At 40.4% G+C, this 21,021-nt stretch overlaps 1 protein-coding gene across 1 annotated transcript; it reads left to right on the top strand.

The window, feature by feature from the left end:
• The first annotated feature begins 619 nt into the window (after window positions 1–619).
• Window positions 620–20,831, top strand: LOC308325923 (WD repeat-containing protein 37). The gene is made up of 14 exons (XM_080778695.1): window positions 620–756; window positions 1,970–2,144; window positions 4,282–4,378; window positions 5,434–5,529; window positions 6,134–6,198; window positions 11,355–11,490; window positions 13,093–13,164; window positions 13,354–13,398; window positions 13,656–13,732; window positions 13,993–14,248; window positions 14,511–14,652; window positions 15,432–15,566; window positions 16,257–16,371; window positions 17,177–20,831. Exons 2-14 carry the CDS (start codon window positions 2,007–2,009, stop codon window positions 17,306–17,308), a joined length of 1,506 nt encoding a protein of 501 aa, XP_080634821.1. The 5' UTR covers window positions 620–756; window positions 1,970–2,006; the 3' UTR covers window positions 17,309–20,831.
• Window positions 20,832–21,021: the final 190 nt, after the last annotated feature.

Genomic DNA, 21,021 nt, shown 5'->3' with positions numbered 1-21,021 from the left:
GTGATTTGAGGGTCTTGAGCTTGTAGGTTTGCTATCTTTGGTGATGTAACAGTTCCACTGCCCTATGACTTCCTCGAGTCCCATATTGGTCCGTGTATTTTACGGCCATTTGACAAACAGTATTCAGTATACGGTTCACACACACACACACACACACACACACACACACACAAACACTGAAACACCCAAACAAACATGTTTAAATTACTCCTAAACATTTTGCCAAACATCACACACTCTCCTATCATCCTGGTGGAGACCTGTGCCCAGAAGGGCACTTTTTCTAGTTAATTTCTGCATCTCTTAGGGCCCATTTAATGCATTTGGATGGCAAAAATGGCAGATCTGCAAGTTCAGTGTCTTGAATGAGATGTCCTGTGAGTTTACATATCTGCTATTTTCCAGCATTCGGACTGTGACTGACCGTTGCACAGTTACGAAATACGAAATATCTTGCACCACTGTATACTTCACAGTGGAGGACTGAAGGGTCTTTGACAGCTTGACAACATGTGTTTGAGAACCAAATGGACTACTAGAAATGATCTAGTAGAAAATCCATTATAACAAGCTTTTATTTTGAAAACCTGGACCGGATTAGGCTGTGTGGTGTGGTGTCGTGTGTTTCAGCTCAGCTGTCATCTGGGTTGTGCTGAAGTGGTGAAGGCCAGCAGATATTTCAACACAGAAGAAAATGGTTCCAGCATCATTTACCAGCGTTGCTTGGGATACAAATCTGCCCTTTTAGACGTCCAGGTAAATTGGGGGCCATTATTTGGGGAAGCTGTTTTTGCTGCAAGGGGTGTTGTTGGCAATGGCATGCTAACTAACGATGTTTGCTAACTCACGGCAGCAAGGCACGCAGCCTATTTACACCGAGATTGGTGAACCGTTAAATTCCGTTACTCCGACGACACTGCTTTCCCCTTCATTTTTATGGCATAGCATGCAATGATGCTAAATTCTAACATATGCATTATGATGCATCATCACCTAGACCTAGAATGCCTGTGATCATTTAATTATACTGTACTTACTGTATGTAACAACAACCGTTCTAGGGATACCTCATCACCATGCCATGCAAGGGGCAGGCCTGTCAATATGTTTTTGAGATTCGTGGAAAACATTTAGCCTACATTCGAGAATCGATCGAGGCACAAATAGTTGGTATTTGTGTAACTGAGGGTTTTACATACAATAACAAACAAATTGATCTCTACTGTCAACATTCGGTGACTTGCCAGCCTTTGTGCACAGTATTGTAATGCATTACATAATTCAGTAGGTCGCCAATTTGGATATAACATTAACACCTCTTTAACATTGTATTTTAAGCATGTATACACTGTACACACACATCCACGCACGGACGCATTCGTCAGCATTTAGTAGCTTCTGAGTAATTCCACCTAACGTTATTGTCTAGATCACAATTGTAACAACTATAGCAACTATAGCTGACTGTAACACCTATCCTAACATGATGATGTCAATCAAATAATGATAGTTAACAGTAGGAGTTTTTCTTTTTTACTAGCTGACTACTACTAGAAATTAGAAATAGAATATTTGTATTTTTCTGCTAACGCAAATGCTCACCTCTACTCAAGGGCAAACATGCTGGCTTTGTGATGTCAGGTTAACCAGACTTTAATGAATTTGTCCTTACAGTAGAATGAGCATGCTTATTATAGGTTCATAACATAACCCACTTCAAAAGAGGTTCATGGGGTAGGCCTATTTTTTAAATCTTTCAACCATGATCATAAAACCAGGTCATAAAACCTACATTTATCATTTGAATTCTTATTGTAGTTGTATATTTACCATACACGCAGTTACGTCATAAAGCAGCATAGCCCAATAAACAATAGTTGTCGTTTTTGGAACAAAATATCTGCTTTAATTGTGACAAGTTCTTTATCCAAGCCACTATTTTCTGTCCTCTGCCACTCCACGTTGACAGTTTCAGATAAGCACTTGGGTGGGGTCTGGACGGTGGCATGCCTGTGGAAAGCTTGAACAGCCAGGCGGCCCGCCAGGCCAAGCAGAAGAGGAAGTCCCACAGCCTCTCCATCAGACGGACCAACAGCACTGAGCAAGACCGCATCGGTCTGCACAGAGAGATGCTGGAGGGACAGGTGAGGATGGGGTTACACAGAGCTGGCCAACCTGCTATCATCCTCAGGCGACCCACCCTTTAGTATAAATGTATGTGAGGAACTGCATGTGCCTTTCTATTTATCCAGGCCCATGGACACAGACACAGAAGACTTGTGAAATGAACAATGCCAAGTGCAGAAAATGGTGCTAGCTCTGCTGTAACCTTTAGCGGCCCATTGTACAAACATTGGAGTTGATACCTGTAGGGAAGCAGAAGCTAGTCCCAGTAAATCTAAGCCAGTGACTCAATCTTTTTAGAGTATATAGGGCAAAGTAATGTTTGTGTTGGTGCCAGTATGGCCACGGCCCATGCACGGTCATTGGTCATCTAAAGGCATCTCTGATTAAACAGCATTTTGCATGTTAGAATTTGTGTCTAATTTGCCTATGCATACTGCATAGGAGTGAACTTAAGACCCCTGAGTGACATGCATTCCTTCTTTGGGTAGATCATGTCTCATTCCTTTTTTTGCCTCACTGTCTGGCTCTTCATTATGAAAATATTTTTGTAAAAGAGCACTATGCACGTCAAAAAGGCATTTGATAGAATGAAACACTGATGTATGTTGGTCCTATAGTATATAGTCTATAACTATCTCATAATCCAGGCCAAATATCTTTGCGGAGAACAAGGATTAAGCCAGGGCATCATTTGTTGCAGCCCAGTCCCTGCCTGTTGATTAACGATCAATTTATTAATTACAAAGTCAAATAGCTTGACCTGATTCAACCTTGTGCATCAGAATTAAAATGGTCTGTTTCATCCCTGTGTGTGTGGCCCGCCCCCCCCCTCCCCGCCCCATCTTTCACTCGTTTCACTTGGTCCTAGTCTTCTGATAATCTAGAGTCCTACTTGAGGATGGAGGTAAGTTGCGGGTGGCTAGTGTTAGTGTGGGCAATGTTAAGTTTAGTTAGTTTTTTTGTTTTGTTTAGATTAATTTAGATCTAGCTTTAGTGTTGTGCTGATGTAGTAGATGTTTGATCAGTACTGCCAGCGGGGCCTGTGGGAGGCGTGAGGCTTTCCTGTTGTATCTTCTGCAGTTCTTGTGGGTTTGACTTTCATTGGGAGGTGCCGACTTGGTAAGCAATTTTTGCTGCAGGGCTAGCTTAATGTTTCTAAGGCAGTTTTGCACTGTAGCACTGACTGACCTTCTTTTCTTGTTACGTCAGGCTGTGTTAATGTTATCCTATGAATACCAAGACTACACTTCACTGAACACCGAAGACAAATTACTGGGACTTACTAGTGCTTCAGTTTAGGCTTTGAATGGTTTTCAGTATGACCTGAATGTAACCATTAAAATTTAAAACATGCTGCTTAATCATGTTCGATGACGATGATGTCAAATTTGTGTTACAGTATGGCATTCTTGGATAGTTTTGTGAACATTGTTTTTCATTGTTAGTGCTCACACTAGGGCTTTAGGTGGCATTGGGTTTTGTACTGTGCCAGGAGCTCATTGGCTGTACAGCTTGAAATAGATTCAGCTCTTGTTTCCTTCCTGTTTGAATTTTTTTATAATGCATCAAGAGCAATATTATATCCACTACAGTTGCTGTGCTGGTACTTTGCTAAAAGTTCTGTTGCCGATAAGTACGTGCTAAAGCATCAATACTGTGATGTAGACGGCAATATAGACGGTTTTCTGTATTGTGCTGGTAATACCAAAACAGCTTACTTTACATATATAGCCTCCAGTTAAACAGACACTTCACATTATTATAGTTAAAAATGGATACTCTTAACATCCGTACAGATAAACAATAAACATAGACACTTCACATCCAAACTGTTAAACACGGACACACCCACAGGGTGCCTCATACAGACACAGTCCTCCGTTAGCCACTGAGCAGCTCTGCTGGTTTCGAGGATAGAGAGATATAGACCTTTATTGACGCCAAGGGGAATTCTGTTCATAGCAGCACCGCAGATGGCTGGCTCAAAGGCATATTGCCCAGTCCCTGCCCAGATATTTCCAAGCTGGTCCAAGGTTTCAAACAAGCAACCTTCTATCCTACTTTTCACCCTCCACTCTCCCAGTTCACCCGGTCCCATCGTGTGTCGATGTTTCGTTTTTTCATAATGGGTCTGATCTTCGTTTTCTCTTACAGGACTCCAAACTGCCCCTGGCTGTTCGGAGCAATCTGTTGGATCTGTTTGGTCAGATTGAGAGGGAGTTTGAAAACCTCTACATAGAAAACATTGAATGTAAGTATATCTAAGCCAGACATTTTTACATATCTTGTCTGTTTTCCATGGTTGATGCCTAGATGGCGTCTTCTTAACCACTTATCTTTGGACATTACATTTCATGGAGTGTACCAGGGCAAGCTGTGGGAGACTCATCTGTTATTTTCCACCTAAAGTAAAGAGCATCCCAGCCTCATACTGTGAAGAGGTTATTGTTTGATGTGTTTGTGTTACTGCTGCATTTTCATTTTATTTATTGTATGCTGAGTAACTCTTAACACATTATGTGCCCTTTCATTCTTTCAAAATGGCGACCCAGGGTGCCCACTTTTAGACCCACTTTATTATATGTAAAAAAAAACGTCCACAGACATCATGGGCACTACATGCGCTAATTCCTAGGACGTCTTGGGTACAAATTGTGTTAATGTATTTTTACAGCCTTTTATAGCTTTGATATAGCTTATATTATTATCCTTAGTAATCCATTTTGCAGTTTCATATAGGCCTGAATAATCTGCTCTAGGATTTTGACCTCACAGTTATTAACCTCTGACCTCACAGAACGTTATTTACATACACAGATGGTACTGTAAGGCCCAAACCGCACCAATGCAACTACTTGCAACAAAATGGTTTTAAGGACATGTCGCACCAATGCAACTCCTTGCAACTGCCATCGGGGATAATGGTTTCATGCAACTACTCGCACTGTTCAGTTGCAAGGAACTTGCATGGCAAATCATTGGTGCGGTTTGGGCCTAACTCAAAGTGCTTTAGTACCATTAGATTAGACTGACACAAAACAATGTGTCTGTCGAGCAAGCTGGTTTGCTCGATTTACCTAAAAAGCACAGCTCAAGACCTACTTCTACACTCTTGCTTTTAGTTGATCTTTAAAATTCTACTGTATTGCATTACTGCTATTATTAAAAATGTATTGTTTTATGTTTTTCGTCATTGCTCTGTAAAGCACTTTGAGCTGCATTTCATGTCATGAAAGGTGCTATACAAATAAAATAGTATTATTATTATTATTATTAATGATGCCTGATCTCTTTGTTAATTTTCAGTGCGCAGGGAAATCGAGACCCTGAATGATCGTTTAGCAGCCGAGGGACACACCCTTGAAGGAGGAGATTTAACCAAAGGAGCACTTAAAACAAAAGGTGTGACACATACTGTAGCGAGTAGGACAGTTCCTCTTTTTGCTAAAGATCCTTGTTGTTTAGAATTTACCGTCTGGGCACACCAGCGAACAAAAAAAAATCTTTGAATGTTTATAGATCTGCTATAACTTTGAATTATTATTAATATTAATAGCTGGTTGGTCCTTGTCAGTGCACTACTACTTGTTGTTTGGGGCACCAGCGAGGAGGGGATCTGGGGAAGATACTAGCTAAATTGGGGTGGGGGGAACTGTGAGTGGGACATTGTGCATTTGTTTGTTTGTGTTTTTGTTTTGTATTCATGTCCTGTTTCTTTGAATATTTTGTTGTAGTGTTTGTGCTGCCATTTAAAAATATAATTTATGTGAATAATTGTTTTAAGAATACTATGTCGTAAAGAGAAATCAATAAACATGTTTAAAAAAATGGGGGGGGGGGGGGATTGCTTGCTACAGCCTGTATTCATCACCCTGTAGTTGATAGTGAATTTCCTGGCATGCCATGTTATGGTTCTTACATTAAGACCATTTACCATTAAGTAGATTTTCTGCATAATATTACTGTGTATAACATATTTTCTCTGTCTGGATTTTCTTGCATACAGCAAGTCATAGCACAAGTCAACTGTCACAAAAACTAAAGACCACCTACAAGGCTTCTACAAGCAAGGTAAATATTGTGCTTTTGGCAAGCAGCCGTTTATGTCCACTTAGGTTTTTAGAATGTTATGGTATTGGAGATGTTTGTAACGTATAATATTGCTGACAGTCTTAAAGTCCTACTGATCATTAATATAAGTTTATATTGCATTAAATAATGTACTGGCAGTTTTTGTCACACGCTACTTAGACAAGTTTGTCCAAACATTAAGGCTTATTTATACTTTGTTGCTCATCACAATTCACTAGGTAAAGGATTTGTGTCAAAGTGACACTTTGCGGAACAGGTTGTATGATGATGATGAAGTATAAATGATCCTGTAACGTTTCAAAGCAACCCGTGACTTGAAGAACTTGCTCTCTCTTCCATCTTTGCTCTTTAGCCTCGCTCAAATTCTTGCTATGCCAGAGTAGGTGGAACCCGCAACTTCAGTGTAACCAGCTGGGAGTTGTGGGGTGGAGATTCATGGGTAACTTTGTTGGTTTATTTCCCCTCCCTCCCGTGTGCCTATATGCATGAGCAGCCCAGCCAGGGAGTCCAACCTCCCTCCCCAAGAACCCTGGTCATTCAAATGTACAGTACCAGTTCAGTTTTTGTACACATTTTTTATTTTAACCTGATAGTTTTATTTTAGTTTTATTAAAGAATTACAACGCTAATTAATACCTCACTAATGAGTTTTTTAAAGTTAAGTTGTGCGTTTTGTTTTTGTTAGTTTGACATCACTTCTAGTTTTTAACTGAACTTGTTGGCATTTACATAATGGCACACAATCAGAGTCCAAAATTAACACCGGCCAAGCGCCAAATGCAGTTTGATTTTTCATTTGGCGGAAGCCACCCAACACGTTTTGCAACAAGATATCAGCTTTGTTGATTCAACGCATAACAAAATATCATAGGGCAGTAATACCGGTATCAGCAGCAGTGATGGCTCAGGCTCATAGTACGGACGACTTTTTATATCCATAAAATAGCATTGATGGCTCAGCACGAGTAATATTTGTAACAAAATATCAGCCTTGGTGACTCATAGTACGGGCATATTTTTAGATCAATAAAATAACATTGATGGCTCAGCATGAGTAATATTTGTAACGATATCAGCCTTAGTGGCTCATACTGTATACACTAGTACAGTGAGTGCACAACTGTACATGAATAAACCCGGTGGTGTGCTATCCTGTTGGCGTCAACATACAGCACAGTACTGTCTTAGAGTTAGAGTGTTACACAATACGGTTATGCGCCCGTCACTTCACGTCACGTCTATACTTTAACTGTGCTGGCATATGCACACCTACAATTTTAGACAGAAGAAATTATACATTGCAAAATCTCTCTTTTCCTCACAAAGAAATGAAGAAGAAACCTGACACTTTGTTTCAAAACTAGGATTCTTTTAACAATATTTAGTGGTTAATTTATTTACAAATTTCCTCTCTTTAAAATCTGCTCTGACCACTAGTGATTTTATTCACCAAATTTGTTGTTATGCGCTATCAAATGTATGCATGATATTCCACACAAATTAAAAAATGCTCTGATGTAAATGTTTTTAATAAAAAAAGAAAGAGGTTGGTAGAAGGTAAAATGTTTCAACTTCCTGCAGGGATGTTCTTGCTGGTTACTACCCCAACCTTCATCATTCATATTGTTCTCCTCTCAGCCCAGCTTCATGCATATCCCTGAACACACCCATTAAATTTGTGGTGGTTTTTAGCCTCATGCATAACCCTGAACACACCCATTCAACTTGTGGTGATTTGTGCAACGAACGCCTGCCAAGAACACACACACTTGATATCAGTCAGCTGCAGCAGAAGTTGGCATTAGCCAATAAGCGAAACAGTTTTGGAAAGGCTGTGCTGCAGCCGTGTTCCAGTACAGATTAAAAAAATAACACAGGTCTGTCTGTCCTGGGCACAAAACACACAATTCATAAGAAAACATTGTTGTTAATGGTGACCTAACATTAGCAGATGTGTTTTCTTGTTGGAAAATGTGATGGCGACAGGCTGTGTGTGGTTTTTGGCAGGCAGCTGCTGTCCCCTCTTCCTGGTACTGTGTGCTGAATCTGGTACCGGCCTGGCCTACTTTCACCTCTGTCTATTAGACATTTGGCTGGTGAGCTAAAACCTGTACACCAATGGTTCTCAAACCTTTTCATGTCAAGGATCCCAAATTGACACATATTAGGCTATTAGCCCTGTGGACCCCCATAAGGGAAGATTTTCACAGCTGAATTAGTGACCCCCATTTGATAAAATGTTTATCTCTGAGACACCAATTTAACTCTTGAGTGTACAAATGGAAATTTGTACATTCAGAGTTACAGACCCATAAGAGTCCCATTGATTCCGAACTATCAAACATTTGTCTGCAAGCCCCCTCAAGGACCCCTGGGCATCCCTGGACCCCACTTTGAGAAACGCTGCTCTACACAATGGAGGGACCTTTTCTCTTGAGTGGTTGTTATCTTTAAAATGCCCTTAATTGCCTTGAGAATAAGTAGAGGTGAAAAAGGACATTTGTTTGCCATGCCTTTACTCTATTATGACAGTGTGTGGTCTGTTGGGAAAACTTTTTCCATATCAAGTTACTGTCCAGTCTGTCCTGATCTCACACCATTGAACAAGAGGTCACAATTCAAGAGGAAATTGAGTTGCTTGCAGAAAGGCATACTGTACACACAAACAATATTCAGACAACTCGAAATAAAATACTTGGTGTGGATGGGATATTTTCAAACATATTTACAATATTATATAATTAAGATTGGAAATATGACAGACCACTCCCTGAAGCATGTAGGCCATTCTCCCCTGTGAGCCAAGTTAGCTTGGCCTTTCCTTAAAACTCTTGTTGCCTAATCGTTAAATGTAGCATGCCGTGATTCTGCTACATTTGATCCGATGTTGGATTCCTAGTCGTTATCACATGCAGCAGAAGGTATTGATGGTCACAGACTATTTTCAATTACAGACCAGATTACACGTTCAGTCACTTTAATTATTATTTGATTAGATATAATATCAATGTAAAACCATATCCCATCATTCATTGTCATGGGTAACAATGAATTATCTAATAATTACAATCTGCAGGTTAGCTAACCCATGCTGCTTGAGTTGCTAACAACAAGCACCTCTGCTAACAACTGACAAGAAATACAATATCAACCATTTCAATAGCTTTTGGATAAGTACTGACATAATCTATTTAATTAATATATTTATTTTATTTAGCTACAGTGTTGAGTTGATTTAATATTTGTTTCAAAATTGATAGTTGAACTATTTGAATGCTATGCTTTGTTCCACGTGTACAGTGAGGTTACATTTCAAATGTGTGATTGCTTAAATTATGCTGTCCTCTGTCCTGCTTCTTTTCAGTTGGAACTTGTTTAGTGGTCTGTGTCCGAAACGGACCCATAGTCCTGTTTGTATCATCCCCATATTCAATGTAAACACCTCGACCTGCCAGGCTGTTGATGATAACAACTATCATTTAATGTCTTTGGTTTTATTATAACTCAGTATTCTTTACCTCCCCCATCCAGCATTTTCCTTTGCAGCCTTGCATTTTACAGTAATCCAGTTTTGATAAATGCAACCTACAGTACTGATTAGGGCTGTCAATTCTCTCATAAAATCAGATTTGAATCCAGATCTATTAAAATGTTTCAAAATTGGAATCAATTTCAGTCAATCCTAATTGATTCATAATTTGCTCTATAGACAGACTGCTGCATGACCAGCAGCAGCCAAGGGAACGACAAGACCACATTCATTATATTATGGTTTATAAAGGTTTATAGTTTAATTTGTTCATAAAAATCTAATTTACGCACACCATAGCCAAGCTGACATCAGAGAATCACTGTTATTACACTTTTAAATCAAGAGCTAACAACAGCAGCATCTGACGCTATTTCCTAGAACAGTGGTTCTCAAAAAAAATTGTGTCAAGACAAGGACCCCCAAATGTATCTGTAGTTGGCCACGGACCCACATCTGAAAATGTTTTGTGCCAGGGACCCCTAGAAGAGAAGACACTCCGACAAGCAGAGCCCGTATACACTACACAGTATGGATGAATAATGCTCCCAGCATCTTTCACGGGGGTTGGTCTTGCACAAGTGTACATTTTTACACAGCAAGTACTACATACTGTACAGTAAATACTAAAAAAACTAAAAAAAACAGTAAAAATATATTCAATATTTAAAATAATTTATGATGAATGATTCTGAATCGGTGACACAATTATCTTTTGAAAGCATAACTTAGGATTCGAATAATTAAAAATTTCTGTACAGCATTCAATTGGATTCAAATCTTAAGATTCAACCCGACAGCCCTAGTACTGCTACATTCTTTTCATCCGAGTCGACACAAGACTTTGTTCAGGGGTTGCAAACAAATCTTAGCGTTTGTTTTCCAAGTTCACGGTGCACGAAACGGGTGGCTTTGCAGCAGCCGGACAATTACTTTAGCAAGGTATATTGTGGATGACAAACGTGTATTTCGTTTGACTGTCAGAGAATTAAAATGTAACACTGTTGTTACTGTAACAAGCTCCAACCATGTGATACACACAATGAGGAGAAAGCAAACGCTAAGATTCTTTGTTTGCAAATCCCGGTTCATTTGATGCAAATAATGTCCGTCAACCCAAGCTTCTTTGCCCCGGCATATGCAGGACCCCCCAATGATGGTTTCCCCATGGTCCCGACTTCTGCTGCTCATCCCGGCTTCCCTCCCACAGAGCAGGGTTCCTACACAGCCTCGGAAATCTTATGAATTCCATTATCTCCAGAACCTGACTAGATCAAAAAGCCAGGAGTATTGAATCTAAATCTAATTTTCTGTCTGAGATGTCAGCAGTGGTCAATGGACAATTTGACATGTTGCAGTATTGGTATAGAATATCTTTAGGTACTGTATGCGGTAATACGTCATAGCAAGACATCCATAACCACCCAAGCACTGTACCAATTCAGTAAATCTTATGAAACCCCTAAACAACTGGCTAAAAAGCAAACACGAATTCTAGGTCTGGAACAATAAACTAATTGTAAGAAGGTGTAGGAACCCTGTTTTGAGTCCTAGAAATGCAGTATAAATCGGAGGTCTTAATATAGCATGTGTGCGTTCCCCTCAGATCGTGTCAAGTTTCAAGACCACAACGTCCAGAGCCGTGTGTCAACTGGTGAGGGAGTATGTGGGCCACAGAGATGGGATCTGGGACCTGAGTGTGACCAGGACCCAGCCGGTGGTCCTGGGTACCGCATCTGCAGGTACTGTCTTCCTTTATTGTCTGGAGCCAGACTGTTGACTGACTCCCACAATTTTCAATATAATAGGCTACTGTAGCATTCGGACATTGTGGAATAAATGTCTGGCTACGCGAGACTAGCGCAAGACTAGTCTTCAGTTACCTTGCTGTCCGTTTATGTGTGACCTCAGTCCAGTTGCAACTTTGCATGTATGAATTCCATGAATGAAAAGAATGTTGCACCCTTAAACAGGTGCACCCATACAGTATATACAGTATGGAGTGGAATGTTTATCAAACAATCAGACCAATGTGTCAGGGATTTTCGTATAGAATCGTTCTAATCCGCCCTTGTCCCACGCAATCGACATCACAGGAGTGCATGGTCAGGTTGTGCAAAAAAGGACTACAACAATAAATTGAATGTGCTTTTTATACACACACACACACACACACACACACTATCTTTTATCACTTGTTAGGTCTCCATGTATTTATTTATTTCACCTCAGTGCTCTTATTGCTTTTTATACAACAGTTTTTGTGTTTATCTGATATAAGATATAACTCAGAACAGCCCATGGGATATTGTCATAATATTGCACCTAAGGGGAGTAACGATGGCCTTTACGGGGGGATATAATGACTGTACCATGGGCTTGTCTTTCGTTTTGTCTGTCTCATTTTACACTTTTAAACTAGGCAAGCCATTGTAATGGTGAAATGAATCTATAATGACCAACCGTATGGTCTATTTCTGGCCTAATGTAGGAGTGTATAGGTGAAATGGAAACAGTTTACAGACCAGACAACACTAATGCTGCAGCCTGGTGCCTCCTGTTAGGGCAAACCGCAGGGTAGTAAATAGCCAATAGGCTCCAGGCTGCATCCTAATGTTCTTTACTTCGCCCCAGACAGACAGAGGGATATTTTAGAACTGTACAAAGCAGATGTCACAGCCATGGTATCTGATTATCATCATCATATCATACCTGAACAATCCACCAATCTGTTTTGATCAACACTGAGGAATCACAATTTAAAGAGTGAAAAACTGCTTCAACACAATAATTATTATTTGGCCAGGGTCCCCAGGGATCTGTAATTTTTTCTCTCTACTCCAAATCTCATTGCTGAAAACAGCTATTTTCACCAAATGTTTGCCTGTTATGACACGCCCACAATAGTATTTGGAATGATAGAGTTCATGTGGGTAATTCAGCTGTCGGGAAGAAACCTCTTATCTCCATATTCTAACCTTTGGGGTTTCTTTTTCAAAAAATGTTTCTTTCTGTAAATGAATGCCGTACTTGATCATACTACAGTATTGCACAATAGCATCAAAAGTAGCAGATCCACATGCTTGCCGCATTTAGAGCTTGTAGATCTGCTACTTTTGAATTTGAATCCTGAAAAGTAACAGTTTTGGACATGCATGAGGTTTCCACCGGACAGAGACGACATACTGCATGTGTTGCTAAGCAACTCCTAGCCGCAAATAAATAACACACGTCACACACAGCTCTTGGCTCATCATATTGCTTGTTCAGAAGCAACTGTTTGTATGCTGTCAGTTTCAAGTGACTTTAACTTGTGTAAATGCATGGTTCACTTCCATCAACAGATCACAGTGCCATGCTGTGGAGCATCGAGACTGGAAAGTGCCTCCTTAAATATGTCGGCCATCAAGGGTCAGGTACAAATGGACCTGTGAGGGATGACAGCTTTGGAAATTATTGGTTTAGCATTGGAAGACGCACATTAGCTACTCGTCAGGGAAATTGATTGCCATTACAGTGGAAACATACATCCATAATACTCAAATCTTTCTGTTGAAATGTATGTCTAATTTTGTTCAGCACTGTCTTTCTCTCTCTTTCTTCAGTCAACTCTATCAAGTTCCACCCTACTGAACAAATGGCTCTAACAGGTAAGGATGTCAGACATTCTGTGTGTGTGAATCAAGTCATAACAGAATGGTCAGAATGGTCTTGCTATACACCAATTCTTTAAGCTGAAAACAAAAAAACAACCCAAAACACCCCAGAATATGGACACTAGGGTACTCTGACAACGGGTACAATGGCTTAACTGTAGGGGAATGAGTTCCCAACGGGCATAAAATGGCAGCTTGGTTTGAAGTGGGCTTCACGTTAACACAGTTATCTCTCCTCTTTCCTGCTTTAGCCTCAGGTGACCAGACGGCTCATATCTGGAGATACATGGTCCAGCTGCCCACACCACAACCTGTGGCTGACATCACTGTAAGGTTGTGTGTGTGTGTGTGTGTGTGTGTGTGTGTGTGTGTGTGCGCTCGTGTGCGTGTACTTATGTTAAATAACTCATTATTGGTTGACAATTATTGGTTAACAATAAAGCATTAAAATGTGTATGTTGTACACATATACATACATATGTATATATATTCCCAGATTGAGATGATATTGTAGAACAGGTCTTCTAGTATATGAACCAGTGTGCCAGCATGTCATTCATCCCCACTACGCCACCACCGTTACCACAGCAACAGACTCCATGCGAGGACGACGTGGACTTCTCGGACAAGGACGAGGCGGAGGGCGGGGGAGGGGTGGACAGCGCCGACGGCTCCAGCGACTGTCCGTCTGTGCGCCTGCCCACCACCACCCTGCGCAGCCACCAGGGGGTGGTGATCGCCGCCGACTGGCTGGTCGGGGGGAAGCAGGCGGTGACGGCGTCCTGGGACCGCGCTGCCAATCTGTACGACGTGGAGACGTCGGAGTTGGTTCACGCGCTCACCGGTAAGATGCGTTTTGGTCCCTCGTGTGTTACCGGGGTTATCCATGTTGAGAGCTGCTTTTAAAACAATCAGCTCAGCACGATGGAGTTGTGCTGATGTGTGTGTGTGTGTGTGTGTGTGTGTGTGTGTGTGTGTGTGTGTGTGTGTGTGTGTGTGTGTGTGTGTGTGTGTGTGTGTGTGTGTGTGTGTGTGTGTGTGTGTGTGTGTGTGTGTGTGTGTGTGTGTGTGTGTGTGTGTGTGTGTGTGTGTGTGTGTGTGTGTAGGTCATGATCAGGAGCTGACCCACTGCTGTACTCACCCCACCCAGCGCCTCGTGGTCACCTCATCCAGGGACACCACCTTCAGACTGTGGGACTTCAGAGATCCATCCATCCACTCTGTCAATGTCTTCCAAGGACACACTGAGTCAGTACAGTACCACCACCCACACACACACACACACACACACTGAGTAGTCAGAAATCCATCCTTCTCTTCTGTGACCACGACCAATCAGATTTCACACCAGGAAGGGTGCCACTAATGAATAAAACCATATTCATTAACCTTGAATAAACTGTGTGTCGGCTTCGATTAAAGGTCTAGACATGGGGTCTCATGTGAGCCGCTGCCGTGGTTGTATTTACCACTAGCAAAGTTTCCTAAGATGGACAGAACACTGTGGGTCACGAAGAGCTGACATTCACAGTTTGACTGTCCTTGATTTTGTTTTATGTTGCGTGGGAAGCAGAGTGGTAAATGAAACAATATTACATGAGAGGGTGTGCTTTTCTGTGATTATTGGCATGACAGTGATGTGGTCAGTTGTTGCTAGGCTTCAAGTGGTTAATTCCTTCCACACAAGATTTGGCTACAAATTAGGCTACAAGCTTACAACGCATTTAAGATTAAAAAGTATTTCAACTAGCAATAAAATTTATGTTCAATCTTCCAGAAAACCCTAATGATCTTGGATATTAAAAACAAAAACAAGCAAGGGCAAACTTAATAGCAAACTTAAGTACACTTAGCAAATATGGCTACATTTTTAATGAAGCGCAGTGCTAGTGTGCGGGGGCTCCTTCACAAATTACAGATTAGCCTAACAATATTTTTCAGTGGTGAGATTTTATTTTGCTTTAATCTATGCTTCATACAAGTCCCCTGCTGTAGACGCATGTTGACGTTCTTTGTCCTGTCCTCAGTACGGTGACCTCAGCAGTGTTCACAGTGGGAGACAACGTGGTCTCCGGGAGCGACGACCGCACGGTCAAGGTGTGGGATCTGAAGAACATGAGGTCACCCATAGCAACCATCCGCACCGACTCAGCTGTCAACAGGTATGTTCAAGGTTCTTCCAGCTTCAGGGTAGGGCTAGGCTATTATTCCAAGATATATCCAACCCCACATTTAGAACAAATAACCCACTTATAAGGGAGAAGCAACTTTGTGTTAGCAATTTACTGTTCAGTGTGTGTGTGTGTGCGTGTGTGTGCGTGTGTGTGTGTGTGTGTGTGTGTGTGTGTGTGTGTGTGTGTGTGTGTGTGGTGACAGGCAACAGGCCTTTTAGTGTCTATTGTTGTCAGACGGTAGCAGCTCAAACAGTCTATTGTTATGGTTTAGTTTAGTGTTAGTTTAATTTGCATTTAGTTAACACAGAGGAAAAGAAGAGAAAATAACCTGAATCCTTCAGATGGTATGATACATGAAAATACAGGGACTCAGGGCTTTACCTATTGCAATATATATATATTTTTTAAACAGATTTGTGGATTGCCCACCTAATCTCTCAAAACAGATTTAGTAGCTTCCTTTTTTTGCCAATGGGTTACCAGATTAATTTTCACCTGATCTGTCAATGCATGTGATTGGTAAAAACAATAATAACTTTAACCATGATTTGATTGTTTGTCGCCACAGACAGAAAGTGTCTCCCCGCCAGAGGGCTACACAAAAACAGGTTTCTCTTACGTGCTTATACTGTACTTAACCGCCTCCTAATCTCTTTTCCTTGATTCTGTGTATTTCAGGATAAGCGTATCGGTGAACCAAAGAATCATCGCTCTTCCTCATGACAATCGACAGGTGCGGCTGTTTGACATGTCTGGGGTGCGGCTGGCTCGCCTACCACGCAGCAACAGACAGGTGTGTTTCATCCTCATTCTTACAGCATTTCATTATCAAAACACCTCTATATTACACATTATTAGGGTTGGGACAATACCAGATCTACAATGACTGTACAATCTGTTCATTGACTAATTAATTTCTCCTGTGAAGAGGGCGTGGCACCAAAACATTGAGTGCTATATGCAGGACTATGGTAAACAGCACCATCTATAGGCTGTGTCACTACAATAATAGATAGTCTACTTGCTAATGTTTTGTGAGTCAGAGTAACATTTATGATGCTGGTTTCAGACAGTCAGTGAAACCATTGAAAATTATTCTGTCATGGAAATGTCATCTTAATTGATAAGCAAACTCTGTGTGACAAGCATATTTGCAATTAATTGTGATTTTAACTCATTAAAACTGGCAAAGCGTCTGTGTCATTTTAGATTTTAGTGTTGGCCACTCAAAAATAGCAGATCTACAAGCTCACAGCACGACACTTCGTGCCGAAGATTCTTGAAAGTGTTTTTTTTGTAGCGCAAATCTTCTCTTCTGGGAGTCCCTGGGATCTGAACATGTTCAGATAAGGGTCCATTTGGGGGGTCCTTGGCAGGAACAAGTTTCAGAAGTTATGAGAACTACTGATTTAGAAGGCATTTGCAGAATTGGCCACAGATCTTAATGGGTAAAAAATAAATAAAAAAATAAATATATATATATATATATACACTATATATATATACTACGACTGTTGGCAAAATGTCTGAGTGGGAACGCAGAGATCTGTGGTTGTCCTCAGCTTCTGCCATGCTAACCGATGCGTCCTCTGGCGCAGGGCCACCGGCGTATGGTCTGTTGCTCGGCCTGGTGTGAAGATAACTCCTCCTGCAACCTGTTCAGCTGTGGCTTCGACAGGCAGGCCATCGGCTGGAACATCAACATCCCTGCACTGCTGCAGGAAAAATGAGCCCAGGGCTTCTCCTACAAACCCACGGGCCCCCTGAGGCTGAGCCATGGCCCCTTCTAAACCTGGCTGTACCTACACACTCACACACACAAGCACAAAACATACACAGTCGTCTGCCTATAAGCATACACACAATACTAATACTTGTGCATACAGTATATGTGTGTGTGTGTATGTGTATATATCTCAGTGTCTAGCACTGTCTCCCACTCTCTCCAATATGCCGTGTGTGTGTGTGTGTGTGTGTGTGTGTGTGTGTGTGTGTGTGTGTGTGTGCGAGCTCTGTGCATACAGTATATGCTCTGTGTGCATGTGAGAGCCATATCTCACATTGAACCACACCCCCTGTGTATACAATGTGAAGGATCCCGTTTGCTTGTACTCTGTACGCTGTTTATTTTAGTTTTATTTAAGTTTTATTATTTACTTATATGAATTTGCTGCTGATAAAAAAGAGCACAGAGGGACAAATGGTAAATATAGGAACAACTTGGAAAATTAATTAATACTTATATACTTAATACTGATATATTAGAGATGGCCCAATTTGTGGAAAACAAGTTCTATAAAATAACCGAGGGGGACAAAAAACTGCAGTAACAAAATGTTATAAATGATTTTAGGGAGAAAAAACGTATTCTATAATGTACTGAAATTGAGTTAATAGTGGAGTTGTGTTCTAGTTATGCACCTTTTAAAAAGAAACAGACCAAAAAAAGAAAAGAAAACATTTGCTGTTCATTTTCCTTCATTTTGGTTGTGGTTTTAGAAAGTATGCCTTTGCTAAATTGACACAATCCTTGCTGACAATACATTACAAATGAGTCCATATGTATATATGCATATTAGGACTCAGTATTGTGCCATAAAATACTCATGTGCAAAGGGCACATGTGTGACTTAATAGTTTCAACCAATAGTTATAACCACTTTGTATGTGAGTGTGTAAATGAAGCCACAAGTCTTTAAAAAACGAATAACTTGGCTGTTGGGTATGACTGGGAATCGAGTATCAAAAAGGTAGGGAGATAAGTATTATACATGTTTTCTTTGTTGGGCACTGTAAGGTACATTTTGTTATTGTTTGAAGTCAGTTCTGCAGAATAAATCAACCGATTCCAGTTTGTGGAAAAGCAGGTGTGATTTTCAGAGATTGCTCGATAGAACGTTCTCTTTCACCATGCTGGAGCTCCAGCTTACTGCTAGCTTAGTAAATAACTGCATTCGCCTGATGCCCCAGGTTTTTTAATGGATCCCTGATTAGGTGGCAGAAATAGAAACCAGCAGTCTCTCCAGGATTAGGGAAGCACTGTTCTGTTATGTAAGTAAAGTAAGTAGCCTTGCCGAGCCATGAGGCCCATAGGGTAGGAGCCTATCTCCTGTTTCTGTAGCGTGAGGCAGCATGATGTACAAGTACACCCCCTGGACATGACGCTAGTATGTCACATACTTTTCTGTTATGTAATGATACATATTTTGAATGGGTGTTGAATAGTAGTCCCAAAACATTTCCAGTGTTACCCAGACTAGCTATTGTCCTAGAACCACTGAACGATGTACCTTAACCCCTTGTTCTTCACAGTGCCCTTTAGCCTTTCATCTTTATTATTGAAATATTGGTATAAGGGATCTCTCTACACACCACTGTCTGACACCAGTGTCACATTTGTTTATGGTACTTTGAATTCACTTAAGAGTGTCGTGATGCAATATATTTACTCTGCTTGCTTACCCACTGCCAATAAATACAGCCTGCCAAACAAAAAGACAAGCCAACCGCATAGAAGAGAATAGAAAAGAGTGATTGTGATATGGGTTTGGGTGTATTGGGGGTATGGCGTTAATTGTGACGTTATTAGGATGTACATGTGTGTTTGGTAGGTGATGGTAAGCTGTGTCTAAAAACGTTTTGAGTGTTTTGAGTCTGTGTCATGTCATCAAAACGGGACAGGCATTTCACATTCCGGCCCCCGAAAGACCATTGCTGTCTAACTTTGTAGTACTGTAAGTGTATTTGAATTACTTACTGTAGGTACTACAGTCCTGTACTGTGACACAAACAAGCACATTTTTTGGCGTTTAGATTTGTGACGTGATTTGCCAATTTGTACCAAGAAATGAAAATCACATCATTGCATTGGCATTATTAACATTTACCCTGCTTTGTGTTGAGTGCACATTTATTTCTTTTTTGATATATTAATAATTGCCAATTGATATATCTATTTTCTTTTCTTTGTAAACTTAATATTTGTATCATATGAATTGTAATATATAAAGAAAGTGGCCCCTTTGGCTTTATAGTGTATTGCAGCATTTGAAATATTTTGCTGTTTTGTTTTATTTTTCCATTTTGTGCAAAACTATTTTATTGCTCTATCATACTGTATGACTTAATCTGTCAAAGGTTTTCATTCACAAACAATGATAGGATTGAGTAATATGAATTAATGTATATTTTAAACCAGGGATTATTGTGTGCCACATAATGTAAATGTTATTTCCACAATAACTTTTACCAGAAGTTCATCCAATAAAACTGGACAGTCTTGAATCATAACCCTCTTTGATTTAAATAGGTCAATTAGATTATGGTGGTTAAACTTTGTTTGTTTTATCCATTATCTTAATCTTGTTGAGTAATTGAGTAAAATTAACCTATTTCATAGATTACTATGACATTAAAACAGTTAAATGCTCTTGAAGTGGTCATCCCTGGTTTAAATGATCCAGTTTGAAATACAGCAGCAACATCAAAAGTTGTACAGTATCTGTTTATTTTGTTGGCCAATACTCTTTACTTCCTTGCACTCATAAGGAATAATACCAAACACGCCTGAATGCATTCAGTTCACAGTACTGAGCCAGCCATTCAATATGTTCAGTATTCATCCATGTTTTTACAAATGGAGACTTGTCACACAATGTCTAGGCTATAGTAGTTTCTGATAGTTATAACACCATGTTGGAGCAGTAACACCTCATCCTCCCTGAATAAACCAAATTAAATGCATAATTTTGTGATGCGAGCAGTTTTCAAAATGTACTGGGAAATCAGGGGGAGGGGAGGGAGGGCATCAAAACGTGATCTAATGTAGTCTTGAGTTCCCAGAACTTCACATTTAAAATGGAAACCAATCTAATGTGGCCCACAGGTGTGGGCCAGTCAATAAGGAGCTAGACACTATAGATATAATACAGTATAAAGGGAAATAATGTTCCAATCTTTGTTGTCACTCCTCTGACATGGTGATATGTCCAATATAACCAAATAATTTCTCAATTTGTGCACATAAACCTGCTTCACAGCTGTTCACCGGAGAAGTACACCTTAGCACAATTGTCATTGTCACCTAGTTGGCTATTGGGTGTTGAACTAACAATGTTTTGTGTGATGGAAGTGACATTGTGTGTAACAAAGACAAACACCACTGCACCGTTGTTGTTTTTTTAGATCATAGCAATGTAATGAGGAACAAGCTTCTGCTTGTAAAAATCTAAATAAAATGTTTGTGCAGTTTCACTGCTTTTTGTTTTTCTTACCCACTCCCAACTTTTTTTAAAGATGTGTTCGTAGTCAATATTGTGCAAATAAGGAGGTCATACAGATTGATATGACTATCTGTGGGCATAGAGTGGTGTGATTTTTCCACATGGAGATATCGGGTGGGTTCATACTTTAACTCTCTTCAAAACACAGGTCTGTCCATCAG

The sequence above is a fragment of the Protomyctophum bolini genome, assembly GCF_963924005.1.
Source record: "Protomyctophum bolini genome assembly, chromosome: 12".
Taxonomy (NCBI): domain Eukaryota; kingdom Metazoa; phylum Chordata; class Actinopteri; order Myctophiformes; family Myctophidae; genus Protomyctophum; species Protomyctophum bolini.
The sequence above is the reverse complement of the archived record's forward strand: the minus strand, read 5'-3'. Positions and strand labels throughout refer to the sequence as shown.